Raw genomic sequence first — 19,294 nt, forward strand, 5'->3', positions numbered from 1 at the left:
ACACGATGATTAATTTGTACTAATGTACACATGGTAAAGTGTGCCAAGAAAATATCCCCCACACTATTACACCACCACCGTCAGCCACATTTTTCTAATATTCTATTGTCCAAATTTGGTAAGCCTGTGCGAATTGTATTCTCAGTTTCCTGCTCTTAGCTTACAGGAGTGGCACCCAATGTTTTCTTCTGCTGCTGTAGCCCATCCGCCTCAAGGTTCAATGTGTTGTGCGTTCAGAGATGCTCTTCTCGGTTGAAATGCTCAGATGCTGGGCTGAAATAAGTGGTTATTTGAGCTACTGTTGCCTTTTGTTTCAGCTGGAAGCAGTCTGGCCATTTTCCTCTGACCTCTGCCATCAAAAAGGCATTTGCACCTACAGAACTGCCGCTTACTGGGTATTTTCTATTTTGGACCATTCTCTGTAAACCCTAGAAATGGTTGTGCATAACAATTTTAGTAGATCAGTATTTTCTGAATTACTCAGACCAGCCCGTCTGGCACTAGCAACCATGCCACTTTCAAAGTCACTTATATCACCTTCTTCCCCATTCTGATGCTCAGTTTGAAGTGCAGCAGATTGTCTTTACCATGTCTACATGCCTAAATGCATTGAGTTGCCGCCATGTGGTTGGCTGATTAGAAATTTGTGTTTACGAGTAATTGGACAGGTGAACCTAATAAGGTGGAGGGTAGTTGTATATTTAACTTTGTCCAAAGCCCAAGATTTTTACTGCTGGCACCATTGAAAACAAAGGTTGGTATTGGCAAAAGTGGCCAACAGTTTTGATGGAAACAGAAAAGTTGAAGTGCACCTTTAATTCTGCAGTGAGTTGGGAAGCTCTGCTTTTAAGTTTTCTAGATGCAGTCTACATCACATTCGGACAATTCTTTCAAACAGCTTTCACTTACATCCACAGTTATTCCTTTTGGATGTGGTTCATCTGTCTTGGTAGTTGCTGAAATTATTCTGGACACCGTGGCTCTTGATACATCATAAAGTCTGTTGGCAGATCTATTTTAGTCACAGATCTGCCAGCGAGACACACACCAGCTATTTGTTGTCTGATATGTCACTCATAATGCTGTGCGCATTGTAACATGTTAAGCAAAACTGTGCTGTTACTCTGCTAATAAAACCTTCAAACTCTACTCTTAATAGATGATTGTGCAATCAATAAAGATTGGCCAAAAGGCTAGTAAAATTTAACCATGAAACCTCCAACTCTAACTTGTCCAGATTCATTGTACAACCTGTGTGTGTGTGTGTGTGTGTGTGTGTGTGTGTGTGTGTGTGTGTGTGTGTGTGTGTGTGTGTGTGTGTGTGTGTGTGTGTGTGTGTGTGTGTGTGTGTGTGTGTGTGTGTGTGTGTGTGTGTGTGTGTGTGTGTGTGTGTGTGTGTGTGTGTGTGTGTGTGTTTTGCATTTTTTCGCCTAAAAAAATGAAGAACGGTTTTTATTTTGCATGAAGACTCACAGGTTGATTCATACACCAATTTAAGCAAGTCCTTATTGAATTTGTCATGAATACTGAGTTTTTCTTCAAATTGACTGGTCTGAAAGTGTGGGAACCCTATCTTTAACCCTACGCATCTGTACTCGCTGTTTGTCCACTATTTTTAATTTCTTCCTTTCTTTTTTTTGGCTTTGAACTGCTCTTTTCTTCCAGATTCAGCAGCTCTGGCTATAGGCAGTTGTAGGAATACACAGCTGAAGAGTGTCTAGAGTAAGGGCTCATTTAAAATGCACAAACAACATGAAGCTACAACCAACACACTTTGTTTAATGGAGAGCGAAAGACTGTGTGCCTGTGGGAGAGAGAGGAAAAGAACGATTGCTTTGTTTGTGGATTTCAGTCTGAAGTTATGACGTATCCATAAAGGCACTACAACACTCACCTCTCGCATGCCAAGAGCACAGATTAATGTATGTACAGACACGTTCTCTATATCTGTTTATGTGTCTGATGTCAGGTCACAGCCAATGTCTCGCATCCAGTGCTCAGAATAGGCTTTTACTCATGATGCACTCTGGCAGTCAACTTCTAGATGTTATATTGTTCTTGAAGGAAGCAGCATGGCAGTACAGATGAGTGCATGGTGAAGTCTAGCATTCATATTCAAGTGTCGAGTCAATTGTAAAGTCCAGTTAAAGCAGTTTTTGTGTTTGTCTGATAAAAAATGCTAGGTTTTTGCTTTACTTTTTTTTTTGTCTTTTTATGCAGTCACCCTTTCTCTCTTAATCCATCTCATTGTGTGTGTAGTGTGAATTGCTCTAAAAGGACTAAAATTATTTCCTTTTCCCTTTTTTGTCTCTCTGTCCTTTTGCTTCATTGTGATCTCTAATCTCTCAACAAATACACAATAACAGAGTCTCAACCGAGTTTGAGAGAAGCGGGAGATTTGAGGGCTCAAGGTGAGGTGACTGTGACTTTGGAAACCATTATTTCCTTCTCTTTTTTGTGTTTTGTTGACTTTGTTTGCCTTTCCTGTTGTGAGACTGTATATTAGTTAATTTGGTACGGAGCCATTTGTATGCTTTATTAATATTAAATGGTCCAGTAATGTTTTCCCCTCCGTTTACATTGGGCTTGGCGATATAAAATATTAAAGTCCATATGAAAAAAAATTATGTGCCTTGTTAGCCCTAAACTTAAACTGTTACTCCACACCCACATTTATGTAAGAGTAGTTAAGTTACTATTGTTCTTATATTGTTCTGTTAAATACATTTTAAAGTTTGTCTCTCTCTATATGTATTTATGTATGTGTTTGTTTATGCATGTTTGGATTGGGTTTAAACACACATACATGCATTCATGCATACATGCATACATACATGCATACATACATACATACATACATACATACATACGTACAGTACATACAGTATTCAGACTTCCTAAAAGTTGCCGTTTTTAAGTTTGACACCCAGTAGTTAAACTTGGTATTGCATTCCTGAATCAAAACACAAGCAGGCACAGGTTGCCAGATTGACTTAGTTACATTTTTTTTTCAACCAGCAAGTTTTTTTTTTTTTTTTTTTTTTTTTTGACTCAAGGCCATGCGCTTTAATTTCACTCTGTTTAATTCTGTTTTCATTTAGCCTTTTGTTGTTAATGATTACTTCATTGTCAGCAACACAAATAAGTTATACTTTAAATTGCAAAATATAGAAAAAAGTTTTAAAAATTTTATCAGAATAGTCAAAACATTTTTAACTGTATTGCTCAGCCCCAATTTGTTACATTGCAATCAAATATGAGCTGCTTGTGTGCATGATTCAATCTGCTGTGCATTTGACTAGCATTAATTCTCATGCGTAATTATTAGGATTGTAACCAATGCATGCTTCTGCACTGACTGTTAACTACCATGATATAACCTCAATATAACTTTAACTGTGTGTGTACGTATATATATATTCTGACTCCAACTATATATATATATATATATATATATATATATATATATATATATATATATATATATATATATATATATATATATATTTATTTATATATATATATATATATATATATATATATATATATATATATATATATATATATATATATATATATACATCTAATAGAATTATTATATATATTATTATATATATCAGAATTATTAGCCCCCGTTTGAATTTATTTTCTTTTTTAAATATTTCCCAAATGATGTTTAACAGAGCAAAAATTTTCACAGTATGTCTGATAATATTTTTTCTTCTGGAGAAAGTCTTATTTGGTTTATTTCAGCTAGAGTAAAAGCAGTTTAAAAAAAATTTAAAAGCCGTTTTAAGGTAAAAATTATGTTTTTTGATTAGCCTACAGAACAAACCATTCTTATACAATAACTTGCCTAATTATCCTATAAGAGCTATAAGTTCATTGTTTTTATTTATTTTAAATTAATAATAATGTGAAAAGCAAAACTTTTTGTACTTTTCACTTCTATTGTCACTGTATAGAAGTCTTGAAAAACATCAAGTACATATTATGTTCTGTCATCATTACAAAAATAAAAGAAATCGGTTATTAGAAATGAGTTATTAAAACTATTATGTTTAGAAATGTTTAAAAAATCTCTGTTAAACAAATTGGGGAAAAAATAAAAAAGAGGGGGCTAATAATTCTGACTAACTCTCTGTTTGTGTGTGTGTGTGTGTGTGCGTGCGTGCTTTTCTTAATCCATTGCTTAACCCTTCTCTCTCCCCCCCCATTCCTGTTGTGCTTCATTTAATAGTCGCCATGTATCTGGGGATCAGCAGAAAGATGAAGGGAAAGATGGAAAAGACGGGAAACCCCGCTCTCTCCGTTTCACCTGGAGTATGAACACCACCAGCACTATGGAACCAGCAGACATCATTAATGAGATTCGCACAGTTCTGGATGCCAACAGCTGCAGTTACCAGCAACGTGAATGCTTTCTGCTTCTGTGTGCCCATGGCGACTCTCACACCGACAGCCTTGTCCAGTGGGAGATGGAGGTGTGCAAACTGCCCCGGCTCTCACTTAATGGTGTCCGTTTTAAGAGGATATCTGGCAACTCCATCGCTTTTAAAAACATTGCTTCCAAAATTGCAGGCGAACTCAAGCTATGAATATATCTTTATCTACACAGAGGAATTTATGATTCAGTTCAGTATAGGCAAACCAGTTAAGCTGTACAATCGTAAAGTAGCAGTTTACATTTTTTTTATGAACCACTTACATGTATTTGAAAAACTGTATATATTTTAACATTGCTTAAAGCAATAATTTCTTAACATCGTTCATACAGTTATGGTGTTATCGCGCAAGTCGTTAAATGCTGTATAAAAAAAGAACAGGTTTGAAACTTTCAGTGTTACGATTGTATGAACTCATTAAAAGCAGACTCATTGCCATCAGACAGATGAGTTGAAAATGATCATTAAGGATTTGTGATATTTTGCTTTATTTGAGCTTTTTAATAGCCACTGTTATGTGGTGGTTTTAAGTATTACATGTTTTGGATGGCTCTTGTGTAAAGAGTACAGCTGATCCTTGAGTTGCTTTCTTTTTAATTTTTGCTCTGCCCCTCTTTGTATTGAGGTTGCTTTGTCTGTGAAAGTGGCTACTGATTTGAGTTCAGTTTCACTGCTTGAATGTTAAGAGCAACATTTAGATGTTTTATAATTTATTTCATGTTATTGCCCACTTTATTGTATTTTGTTGTGTAAATAATTTACTTTGAGGTAATTACACATTTTCATACTGTTTTGTTGGAAACCAAGAGGACGTCTTGTAATCATTCACTTTAAAGACTCACCACAGATTTAAATAAACTATCTGTAACTTGTCACGGTGTTAATTGCAGAGATATAATACAGCTATAAAATGAACACTTGATCAGACTCTTCTTCATGTTTGATTATTTTTTCTAACACATTGTACAAAAATTGCACACAACACTTTTTCAATGAAAATAGTCTGAATATTATTTTGAATGTTTATTTATCTATTCTTTTATCAACAAACGGCTAAACTTATTTAATCAAAATTATAGCAAAAACATGACTATTTTGAAATTGTGCAACTTGAACATTTTATTTAATGTAAAATGTAACTTACCCCTTAATATATATATTAACATGCAATAATGCAGAATATGCTTGTTGCTGATTATATTTAACGTTAATTTAATTGACAAAAGTACAAAGAATTTCAGTTTTCAATGCGCAAATTAGTTGTATTCAGAAACTATAAACACACTTTGATGGCTGCCATATGCTGCACATTCCAAAAAAAGTTGAGATTAAGGCTAAATAAAAGTTTCACGAATAAATAAATTACAAAATTTAAAGGATACACTAGAGGTTGTGTTTAAGTATAAAATATTTATGTATAATTATATGTAGATTATATGTCTTATTCATGCTTTCATGACCTCTTGGTTAGACTACTGTAATGCATTGATAGGTGGTTGCCCTGTCGGCCTAACTAACAAATTTCATCTGGTTCAAAATGCAGCTGCTAGAGTGCTTTCTAGATCTAAGACAATGGTTGTATTACTGTGGTACTTTCAGCATTGCTATAGCTCCCCGTTAAACATTGTATAAATTTTCAAATCTTACAAAGCTTTGAATGGCTTAGCTCACTAGTATTGAAAGGAACTCCTACTGTGTTACAGCTGTTACATTGATTAAATTTCTACAATATCGAAATTCATTGTAGGCAGTAGATACTTCTCATATCTGGCACCTAAACTATGGAACAGCCTTTCTAGCACATCTCTTTGCATTAGCATATACATAAAATAATGCATAACTTTTGAAATACAAATCTTTTTTTAGGCTGTGTTAATTAGGGCAAGGTAACATAGTGGCTCAGTGGTTAGCACGGACCTCAAAAAAGAGAGGAGGTTGCTGGTTTGATTTACCCTGTGTTCGCGTGGGTTTGCTCCTGGTGTTCCTGTTTTCCCCACAGTCCAAAGACATGTACTATAGATAAATTGAATAAACTAAATTAGCTGTAGTCTGTGAGTGCATATGTGAATGTAAAACTGTATGAGTGTTTCCCAGTACTGGGTTGTGACTGGAAAGGCATTCGCTGCATAAAACATATAGTTGGTTGTTCATTCCACTTAGGAAACCCCTGATAAGTACAGGACTAGGCTGAAGGAAAATTAATGAATAATTAGGTCAACTGGGAGGCTCTGGTGAGTCTCTCTTGGAGTACTGAGTGTGGGAGAAAGTACTGAGAGCTGTATCAAAACAGGGCTCATAGTTATTCACGACTACCAAATATGGTCAGTATGGAGCTTCTGATTCTTACTAGTATTTTATGAAGTAATACAACGTGTTTTTTTAATCTGCCTATGGCACGTACCTACTTTGAAGATATCAAACGTTTAATTAAAATGTAAAGATGTAAATATACAGCAGATAAAATAGAAAAAAAATGTAGATAAAGAATTGTTTTGGAATCAGACTTTGACTGCAGAATTGGATTAAATTTGCCAAATCTTTATTTCTGGCACTTTTACAATGTAGATCAAAGTGTCAAAGCAGTTTAACATAGAAGATTATAGTAAATTGAAACTGTGTCAGTTCAGTTTTCAGAGTTTAGGTTCACTTTAATTCAGTTCAGTGTGGCTTAATTTTCACTGCTGAGAGTCCAAACACTGAAAAGCAAATCCATCGATGTGCAGCAGCACAGTTACTCCAAACTGGTCTGACTCAGGTTGCTATATCTTTTCAAACTGATCCGACTTACGATTTTCCGAAAACTGACCTGGAAAATTTGGAAAGTCCCATTGACTTAACGTTGGACCAAATTTTGTGACATCATAACTTTCCAACAAACTGTTATGCAGTCTTAAGGTTATGCTCATTTAACTTTAGACTACCTATCTGCCAATCATTAATGACATTTTAACTTACTAGACACACCCTAGCAACCACTTACAGCACCCTAGCAACTGTCCCATACACTTCCATAATAAAAAAAAAACTGCCATTGACTTTACACTGGACATACTAACAACATACCAATTCACACATACTAACAAAACCTACTAATCATACTAGCAACATACTAATTCATACTAAATTCATTCTAACGACATGCTAGTTTATACTAGAAACATGCTAGTGACATGCTAGTTCATACTAAAACCATGCTAACAATATGCTGATTTATTCTAGAAACATGGTCATTTATATTGGCAACTGCACAGCAACCACTCAGAACACCTTAGCAACCTCTCTCTCTCTCTCTCTCTCTCTCTCTCTCTCTCTCTCTCTCTCTCTCTCTCTCTCTCACAATCTCTCTCTCTCTCTCTCTCTCTCTCAATTGAATTCAATAATTGCTTTGTTGGCATGACACAATGTTACAAATGTATTGCCAAAGCAGTTATAAAGTTTTCATAAAATTAAAATAACATACTTATTTGATAAAAACACAGTAAACAGTAGTAGTAGCAGTAGTAGTAGTAGTACTTGTAAAAAGGATGTATATACGTATAATAATTAAATAAAAATATAAATAATATATTATTCAATATATCATATTATTGTTCAATTTATCACATTATTATTCAATATATCATATAATTCACATCATATTATTAATTTATAACAATTACAACATTAATAGATCAGAATAAACTGTACATTTAACAATCAACATTTTAGGATAAAGCAGTAAAAACAGCAATCAGCTCTGTTTCTCTATCTGAGTGGACTCTTTGACCTGCGTGTGTGTTTATGAGGTAACGTTTTATCTCCTCTCTTGGCTTTTACAAGAATGTTCGGCTGAGTGAGTTTTCTGCACTGTGTCGCCATCTATAATGGATCAGCTGATCGGTGTGCCTTTTAACATCAGAATGACTGTTAGATCTAATCGCAGCCTTTTCTGATGAGCATGTAACCAATCATATTCATTTAAGACCTTGCTTAACAATGCTCAAAAAGCAAGAGAGATAATATTTACATTAGTTTATTTGCTATAAATGCTCATGTTATTCTATGCAAGTCCTTGAGTTTTGTTTGATACTTTCAAAAATACTTCTTCTTTGAGCAGGTAACATTAAAGGTACAGTTCATTTATCTGACTGCTTATTACAAATAATAGTTAAAGATATTTATAAATTATACATTTTAATACAAGAATTATTGTGTTATCATATGTGAGATATCGTATTGAACCAAATCGATGGCATTAGAATTGTAACCGAACCAAACTGTGAGATAGGTGTAGGTTCACACCCTTGTTATTTATACTAAAATAAACTTGTGTTTGGTTTTCATAGTTTTAATGGAAACTAGCACTGTTTCTCAATTCCAAGAACGCAGAGAACGGACTTGTGTTCTTGTGGAGACCGGTCTTGCCAGGTGTCCTCGGAAGAACGAACTCAGGAGACCGCGAGGGCAGAGAACGCGTCCTTTGAGAATTGAGATGCTGCGTTTTTCCTGATGGTCACATGACCTTCACGTGTTTTAAATGGTAAATTATTTAAACATTACAGCATTCATACAATGATTTATTGTTTTTCCCCTTTTCAAAATATATACTTTGCATAAAAACATTATAAATATATGTTGCACAACATAAATAAAACAGATTTTAATGCGAATTTCAGCAAACAAACACCCTTAATGTGTTTATTCTTTAAGATGTCCATGGTAATGTATACTGTCACCGTTTCATTTAGGGAAACTCCTGAGGTAAATAAGTCATATTTATGAACTTTAATAATAAATCTAAATAAAATGCTGCGCTTCCCACCTTCAGTCACAATGACTTCTGGGACTTCCAGAGCGAGTTCGGTGCTCAAGTCTGCATCGGTGCGTCCTCGATATCAAGAACACATCCGGGAAGTTTCACGCGTCCTCCGTACTTGCGGTCTTGAGTATTGGAACTGAACTTAGGCAGCTGATGATGACGTTTCACAAGGACGAAAGACCGCTGAAGAATGCATATTGAGAAACAGCCTAGATCTAATTTTGACAATTACACTCTAGCATATGCAGCTTGGTCAAGTTGGTTTTAGGTTTCATGCATGAAGTTTTAGGGATCATGGGAAAATTACATTCACAGAACCAAGACGCACAGTAACGAAAAAGACTACTACAGGGAACAAAGCTACTATACTGTACCTCTAACTATATAGTACATACAAAGCTGAAATTGGCAATATCTCTTCTCATAAGTATACAGAGCATATGTAGTAAAACATTTTCCAGGTAATTCACCTTAAATGTTATTGTCTTACATTTTACTCTTTATTTATGTACATCTCACAAATATTTGGGAAAAAAACATGTTTACAGTAATTCACCAGATGTAATTTTCTCATTCTTAAATATGTTCACATTCCTGGAGACTAATGTAACCCAATTAACCTAGGTTATTAATGAAAAGTAGAAGTGATGTGAAAAAAGTAAAAGAAAGCAAGGAAAATTAGACATTTAATCAATCTGTATTAATGTCATGGGCCCTTTAAGAGTCAACAGGAAAGCGAGCAAAACTACACCAACATACCATATTTGGTCAATAGAGGATGTTATGATTGAAAAAAGCTACAGTTGAGAAAGTTACAGTTGAAAAGTTATGGTTGAGGATATTAAATGATGCAGAGAGATGATCGAGAGAGAGAGAGCAACAGAGAGAAACTGGCCAAAGATGGCAATATCTGTTGAAAAAAAAATTAAAGACCTGTGAGCGATGTGTAAAACGAAAGACCCCTCCTGAAAGAGCTGCACCCCTGGTGAACATCACAACCAGCAGACCCCTTGAACTAGTCTGCATAGACTACTTGTCACTGGAGCCTGATCAAAGTAACACTAAAGATACCCTTGTGATTACTGATTATTTCACCAAGTATGCTGTTACCAGGAACCAGAAAGCTGAAACTGTAGCTAAATGCTTGTGGGACAACTTTTGTGTCAATTTTGGGTTTCCTGAAAGAATCCTCATTGATCAGGGACCCGACTTTGAGTCAAGATTAATTAAAGAACTTTGTGGCATAGCAGGAATAAGAAAAGTAAGAACTACACCTTACCATCCCAGAGGCAACTCCGTAGAATGTTTTAACAGAACATTGCTTCAAATGTTAGGGACCTTGGAGGATAAACAAAAGACCTGTTGGAAAGACTTTGTTAAAGCATTAGTCCATGCTCACAATTGCACTCGTAATGACACAACAGAGGGTGAAGCAGTAGCGCAGTAGGTAGTGCTGTCGCCTCACAGCAAGAAGGTCTCTGGTTCGAACCTCGGCTCAGTTGGCATTTCTGTGTGGAGTTTGCATGTTCTCCCTGCCTTTGCATGGGTTTCTTCCGGGACATGCGGTACAGGTAAGTTGGGTAGGCTAAATTGTCCGTAGTGTATGAGTGTCTGTGCGAATGTGTGTGTGCAGGCCCGTGCAGAGACCGTCCAAAGGGCATGTACAGGATCAAATTTTTAAAAGGGGGGGGGGGGGGGGGGGGTGTCACGCGCGTTCTGATCAGCTGTGTTGTCGCGCGGGGGCCCTTTTGATCATTTTGGAAGGGCACATTCTATCCAAGACTAAAAAGGGCATGTGCACTGCACAGGTTGAGCCCTATGTGTGCACGTGCCTGTGTGTGTGGATGTTTCCCAGAGATGGGTTGTGGCTGGAAGGTCATCCGCTGCTGGAAGCTTCATTCCGCTGTGGCGACCCCAGATTACTAAGCCAACAAGAAAATGAATGAATGAATGACACAACAGGATTCTCACCTTACGAGCTGATGTTTGGGAGACAGCCTCTGCTACCAGTAGACATAGTATTTGGTTTACCTGCTGCTGAGTCATCCCCATCTCATTCCATTTATGTGAGAAATCTGAAAGATCGCTTAGAAGAAAGCTATGGGATAGCTACTGAGAATGCCACAAAATTAGCATTAAGAAACAAGAAAGGATTTGATGAGCGAGCGGTCAACTCATTCCTTGAGGTTGGAGGTCGTGTTCTGGTACGAAATGTCAAGCTAAGAGGAAAGCATAAATTGGCTTATAAGTAAGAGAAAGAAATCTATGTTGTGCTAAAGAAGGTGGGAGACTTACCTTTTTATACTGCTCGTCCAGAAGGCAGGGATAGTCCACTTCGCACACTGCATCGAGACTTAGTGCTGCCCTGTGGATTCTTACAGGAAAGCATGCCTGAGCCAGTAAAATCAAAACCACCCTGCAGACCTAGAACTCGAGCAAACACTGGTGCAAGAGAACCTGAAAGTATCACTGAGATTTCTGACTCTGAAGATGATTCAATGGACCACTACTCACGTAGACACTTACCAAAAATAGACAGCAGAATCCTCTTCAATCCAAGACATGTGGAGCCTTCAAGAGACAGGCTGATGGCAGAACTTTCTAGTAAAACAAGAGTTGTGAAAAGTAAAATCACTGACTGTCCTGCAATGGAGATACCACAAAAGAACTTGCCTTACTTACCTGAAGATGAAGACTGCCCAATGAGTGAACCTGAAAGAGAGAACAACTATAATAGATTTTGTTGGAACAGATATGTTGAGAAACTTACCTGTAGTAAATGATCCAGAACTATTGGAACAGAGAGATGAGCTGGAAATATCGAGTGAAATAGATATTGAAGCTGATCAGAGAAATCTTCACAGTGGCTAGGCAGTGATCGACCAGGTTGAAAGAAATAAGTTGAGACGTTCTCAAAGACACCGTAAGCCACCACAAAGGCTACAGTACTCTCAATTGGGAAATCCCCTTTCTCTGGTTATACAATCCTTACTACAAGGTCCATGTACAGCGTTCACTGCATCTTTAAAGGAGTCTAATTGCCCCGGAGAAGCCTCTCTTTTAGACAGAAAATGTTCTGTACCTTCTGTACCTGCATAGATTCCAGGCGGGGAGAATGTAACCCAGATAACCTAGTTGAAAAAATAGAAGTGATGTGAAAAAAGACAAAGAAAGCAAGGAAAATGAGCCATTTAATCATTCTGTATTAAAGTCATGGGCCCTTTAAGAGTCAACGGGAGAGCTAGCGAGACTACACCGACGCACCATATTTGGTCAATAGTGGAAGTTATGATTGGAAAAGCTACAGTTGAGAAAGTTACAGTTGACAAGTTACGGTTAAGAAGATTAAATGATGCAGAAAGATGATCGAGAGAGAGACGAGACAGCAACAGAGAGAAATCAAGAGGCTCACCACATTCAAGAAATCGCCGTTGGAATGATATCTAAGCGAGAAGCAGATGTGGTGTAGCTTGTAAGCAGATACTGACACGGATCTGAAGAGAATTTTATTGATGAAAATACACCTTTTCACTTTGGCTGGGTTTTTTGTGTGAGTCAAAGCATCTGTGACGAGACTGATTCACGCTGGACTCGAGGAGAAACTTACATCACGGCGAGCCACCCACAGAACCGACTCACCTGTTAGACTGTGTCTTTAAGCCACCAGACTGGTAGGAGAGTTCTTTTGATTTGTTTGGAGAAACAAGACTCGGACTCATCGTGACCCTCCTGTTTTCTTCTTTCTTTTCCCTTGTATCCATAACAGGAAACACTGACTGGAATTGAACTATGAAAATCGGCAGTTCTCTTGCACAGAATCTTTGACATTGAACTGTGAACGACAAACAGTGAAACGAATCATTTGAAAAGCAAAACAAAAGCTGCGTCCCAAATCGCATACTTATACACTATTCTACGACATTTTGTTGTATAAATAGTGCAAGTAATATGTTCACTCTGAAAACTCTAAAAATAATTAATGCCCTTTAATTGCCTGGATGATGCACTCATTCAGCCACTAAAATGAAGTGTGTAATGATGGACACTTCACGCACCGCAGGTTTGCTCACGTAGCGGAAGAGCAAAGCTATCGGGCGCACATGTTGGATAACTTTGTTTATTTTGGATGGTGGAAGCAAAATTCTCCTACGAGAGAGATTATAGCGCCTCCCGATGGTGAATGCGGTTATACTCACGCCAGGTATTATTTGATAATTCGGTCGTTTAATTCACTGATTTGGCAACCGTCAAACGTCATCAGGGAAACGGTTTGAATTTGACACTGCATTTATATACTACCCTGTTGAGTGTGTAAGTGCATAAGTACATAGTGCATGAGTGCATAGTGTGCCATTCGGGATGCAGCTATATTCTTTTGAACAGCAAAATGAATCATTTGAGCAGCGAAACGATTCATTTAAACTGTGACACGAATCTTGAACAGCGAAGTGATTCTTTTAAACAGCAAAACGATTCTTTTGAACAGAGTAACGATTCTTTGAACAGTGAGGTGATTCATTTGAATAGTGTAACGATCTTTTGAACAGAGAGGTGATTCATTCGAACAGAAAGTGTGAATATTGATTTCCTGCACTTTGAGTTGAGTTGGTTTATTTATTATTGATTTATTTCTCTATTTTCTTTTATTGATTACATCTGAGAATGCAGAGTATTTTTATCACAATTTATTGCTTTCTTTACTTTATTTTATACAAAGGGTAACGCAGTGTTGTAGTTTTTCAAGATATTTATTTTTTATTTTGTACAAGTGTTTGAATCTTCCTGATTGTCTTGATTATACTTTCTTCAAACTGTATATTGAGTTCATGTTCATCCGTGTTAAAAAAAGAGAAAAATCATTTACTTTTTATTATTACAGTTTATAATTGAACCTATTTATACATACATACTTATATATGTTAAACAGAAATCTACAAACATAACATTTTTCTAATTATATAAACTATATTGAAGAAAGAAACTAACTGTGTTTGATTATTCACTCACCTGCTGTTCTGCTTTTCTTCCTCCAGTAGCCGTTCTTTCTCTTCTAATCAATTGGCCCACATTGAAAAATACACAAGCGCGATAAATCAAATCGTACTTGCTCCACTAAATTAGCTTACTAAAGAAAATATTTTCCCAATATTTCCCAATATTTTCCCAATAAGATTTTTTTAGAGTACACAAATACTGAAGAAAATCTTTCACAGTAAATCACCTAACTGTAATTTTTGTTCATTTTAAAGGATGCAGCACATTCCCATAGGCCAGAATGACTTAATACAGGTGAATTTTTAGCCATATTTTCATTCATATTTGTACAGTACCCTTTGGAATGACAAAATTACAGTTAAAGGTGCAGTAGATGATCTGCATTTAACGTAAGCATATTAGCTTTGAACATTCACATACCTCCCCTGCCATCCAAAGCCACGCCTCCTTTACTCATGAACTGAAAATATGACCATAGACATCCTTATATAACGTCAGATCGTGTTATTCACCATTTACAAAACATATAATCAGTCAATGACCATAAAATACAAGATTGTTCACAGTCAATTGAATAGTTGCTAATGTTGTTTTGAAGTCATTTCAGACTGAATATTCAAGGTAACGTTAGAGTGGGAACGTGTCACAAGCTGTCACTGTTCAAAACTGAACAAATGTGTGAATATAAATCAAACTTCACCTCAGTAAAGGTGGTTAGGTGAAAAAGCGCTATTTATGTATGTTTTCTTATTCAACTAAATAAAAATCATTCAAAAAGGTGTGCTAAAAACAATATGTGCTAAAAATATCCTGTCACCTATTAAACTTTTTATTACTATCCCAGTTATTTATAAAACTGAGCACATACAGTTGACGTCAGAATTATTAGCTCCCCTGTTTATTTTGTCCCCACTTTCTGTTTAACGGAGAGAAGAAACACATTTCTAAACAAAATAACTCATTTCTAATAATTTATTTATTTTATCTTTGCCATGATGACACTAAATAATATTTGACTTGATATTTTTCAAGAAACTTCTATACAGCTTAAAGTGACATTTAAAGGAATAACTAGGTTAATTAGGTCAACTAGACAGGTTAGGGTCATTAGGCAAGTTATTATATAACAATGGACTATCAAAAAAAATATATAGCTTAAAGAGGCTAATAATTTTGACCTGTAAAAAATAAAACTGCTTTTATTCTAAATGAAATAAAACAAATAAGACTTTCTTCAGAAGAAAAAATATTATCAGACATACTGTTAGCATGTTCTGTTAAACATTATTCGGGAAATATTTAAAAAAGAAAAAACAATTTAAAGGGGGGCTAATAATTCATCTGTACACATGCAAGCAGATTACTTAAAGGAACATTCCACGTTTTTGGACATAGATTCATTTTACAATTCTCCTAGAGTTCAACATTTGAACAATTGAACAATTCAACAGTTGAACAATTTTTGAATCCACTAAGCCAATCACGACATCTGGTTGTGGCACTTAGCTTAATATAAATCATTAAATCAGTTTGACAATAAGCACCTCACTTTAGAATCTTACTTTAAAATGACCAAATAGTTAGAATATTTTTACAATTTAAATCATTCTTATTTAAAGTTAATTCTTAGTAAATTATTGTATTTATTTGTTGCACTTAAAATAATGGGTTCTTTTTTATTTTATTATCAATTTATATTATTTTTATGCAATTTCCTGTGTCAGCTGAATCTTTGGGGGAACATTTTGCAGAGTTTACATGTTGTTTTATTTCATAAAGTACAAGTTTATTTCAAACTGCATCTACATTTTGTGATTAAAAAAAATTCAATACATATTTTATCAATGAGGATTTCTTTCAAATCTTGTCTCGTCTTGTTTTTGTGTCTCGATAAAAATGTGTCTCATCTTACCCCCATTTAATGAATGTACTGTAAGTTAAAATGTTTCAAATGTTACTGGTTGAAACCTGAAGTGGCAATGAGGTCTTAAAATCTATGGAAAGAATCTTAAAAATGTCTTAAGAGCTAATGAATTTAACTCCATAATTCCTGTATATACTATAAAAAAATGTTTGTTTGGTTTTTAAGTGGTAGCGGTTGTTTTCGACTGAAACAACAACAACAACAACAAATAAGCACAAGCACATAATTTCTGTTCAATTTGATTAAGATTTTAGAAATATGTGTATCACAGGACTAATTCGGTTTGACAGTCGAGAAGAGGCTCTTTGAGAGGCTTAGAGAGTATTGGTCTACAACAGAAAAAATATTTTGATCAAAACCATTAACAAGCCATACCAGTAAAACTCAAATAGTGTTTAAAAACACTGGTAAATAGTTTTTAAAGAAAAGTGCTGAAAAACACTAATTGATTATGTTTTAATAGTGCATTGAAAACGGATTGAAAACAGAGAAAAAAAAACATGGATTACCACCTTCCATCTTCACAAAGCACCCATCAGTCATTAAAACTAAGCACATGCATGTACAAATGCATAATCTATGATTGCCTCTTTATATCAGTGATTTAAAATCTATTTGGTTTATACATCTATACACCATCTATAACAGTTTTGCTATTTTACTTTATTTTTTAACTAAAACTGAATCTGTCAAAAATAATTTAAAAAATATCTAGTCAAATATTATTTACTGTCATCATGGCAAAGGTAAAAGAAATCAGTTATTAGAAATGAGTTATTAAAACTATTATGTTTAGAAATGTGTTAAAAAAATCTCCTCTCTGTTAAACAGAATTTATGGGGAAAAAAATGAACAGTGGGGCTAATAATTCCAGGGTCTAATAAATCTGACTTCCACTGTACAGTGTGTATATATAGAGTTGAAGTCAGAATTATTGTGCCCCCTGAATTATTAGCCCCCCTGTTTATTTTTTCACCTTATTTCTGTTTATCAGAGAGATTTTTTTTCAACATATTTCTAAACATAATAGTTTTACTAACACATTTCTAATAACTGATTTCTTTTATCTTTGCCATGATGAAAGTAAAAAATATTTTCCTAGATATTTTTCAAGACACTTCTATACAGCTTAAAGTGAAATTTAAAGGCTTAACTAGATTTATTAGGTTAACTAGGCAGGCTAGGGTAATTAGGCAAGTTATTGTATAACGATGGTTTGTTCTGTTGATTTTTTTTTTAAAAAGCCTAAAAGGGCTAATAATTTTGTCCTTTAAACGGTGTTTAAAAAAGTAAAATCTGCTTTTATTCTAGTCGAAATTAAACAAATAAGACTTTCTCCAGAAGAAAATATATTATCGGACATACTGTGAAAATGTCTTTGCTCTGAAAACATCATTTGGGAAATATTAAAAAAAAAAGAGAAAAAAATTATTATATACACTGTTTTAGACAGAACTGAATCAACAGTGAACAAAATGGAGAATGAGAGCATAGTGTGGTCAGCCACGGCACCATCAAATAAATTGGCCAAACAGTAAATCTTATTGGCTCATACCATTATTTAAAAACTAATTGGCTGATATATCAACCTTGGTGATAATGCAAGATTGGCAGCAAGTTTACAACCTTCTCTGCTTCTCTTAATTCCTCAGTCTCAGGTTTCCAAACACTGGAAAATAAATGTTCTATGGTGGTGCTGATAACAGACATCTTGAATGTTATTCAAATGCATCAGCTATTGCCTTTTTAGCACATAAATGATGGTCAGATTTTTAATTTTTTGCTAATTTTTTAACTGATATTATTTTTGTTAAATGAAGGTGCAGGAGTAGTAGCAATTTTGTACTTTAAAATGTATGACAATGAATTTAATTAGATTTTGTTGTGATTTTGCTCACATTTTAACATTATAAGGCTGAATGGCATGAAATGTCATCAGTATCGAGACATTTCCCAGTAATTCTCTGTTGCAATCGGGATATCACAATACTTAACCCCCGAAAAAGTCAAAGCACAGCAAACACTACCAGATTACTATACTATAAATACAGCACTACAATAAACAAAAGAGAGAGATCGACTTCACTTGCCTGTTTTATGATGATTTGATCAGCAGTAGCTTGACATTATGCTGAGGGTTTTCCTCGTCTAATTGCTTATTATTCTGTCCTTGTCACTATAAATATATATATATATATATATATATATATATATATATATATATATATATATATAAGGTTGTTAAAACTATTAGGGAGACTTGTCATGTTACTGATTCTATTAGGTGCACCTGTAGCTGTTATTTTTATTATGGGATTGTTATTCTTATGATTATTATTAATCATTAATTTTCTGCAGAATGTAATATGTATGAATGTACTATGAATGTACTATAATACAGGCTCAGGAAAACATGGGTGTATCTTTTACAATTAAAAAAACAACATAAATGTATGTAATGTATGCAAAGAATTGGTTTCTTATTATGAGATTATATGCACAAAAACTCACAATGAAAAAGTTAAATATATTTCCGCTAAATAATTAAGACAGGAAAACAAACAAGATTTAGGCTGGTTACTTGAAAATTTGTTATTATTTTTTTTCAAACCTGCAATTTCTTTAAAGTTGTTCCGCTTGTAACGTCAGTCACATGATAATGTAAACATAGTGGATGACATGCAATCTTATTTATACTTAATGAAATCTGGCTGTTGGATACTTACTCTTTTAGTCCTCAGTAAGTAAGTACTTTTTGAAAATGATTACTTACTCTTTGAGTATCTTCAAATGGAGCCACTAATTCATATGATCACAGTGTATGTTTCCACTGTGTTATGGTCCATCCCAGATGCCTCTGAGCCCAGAGAAGTCAAAGGCGCTTCTGGACACTGTTAACATATGGCTTCCTTTTGGCACAGTACCATTTTTACTGACATTTGTGGATGCAACTATGTATTGTAGTACTTGAGGTTTGCCAAAGTAGACCTGAGCCCATGTAATGTATTATATACTGTAACCATGTAGCGTTTTTTTATACTGTCCCAACTTTTTCTGATTTGGCTTTGTAATTGGTGGAAAGGTGTGTGAATCCTAGAATATTTAACATAACATAATAAAGAAACGCAAAAA

The 19,294-nt window shown here is 34.9% G+C and overlaps 1 protein-coding gene across 10 annotated transcripts in view; it reads left to right on the forward strand.

Moving 5' to 3' along the window:
- mark3a (MAP/microtubule affinity-regulating kinase 3a) overlaps window positions 1–5,372 on the forward strand; it is an 88,116-nt gene extending 82,744 nt beyond the window's left edge. For 4 of the 10 annotated variants that reach the window (XM_005156628.6, XM_021480522.3, XM_005156629.6 and 1 more), the window contains 2 exons: window positions 2,367–2,411; window positions 4,241–5,372. In XM_005156628.6, coding sequence (XP_005156685.1) covers window positions 2,367–2,411; window positions 4,241–4,329 — 134 coding nt within the window. In that variant the 3' untranslated portion in view covers window positions 4,330–5,372. 10 annotated transcript variants of the gene reach the window in all.
- Window positions 5,373–19,294: the final 13,922 nt, after the last annotated feature.

Source organism: Danio rerio, chromosome 13 (genome assembly GCF_049306965.1).
Source record: "Danio rerio strain Tuebingen ecotype United States chromosome 13, GRCz12tu, whole genome shotgun sequence".
NCBI lineage: Eukaryota > Metazoa > Chordata > Actinopteri > Cypriniformes > Danionidae > Danio > Danio rerio.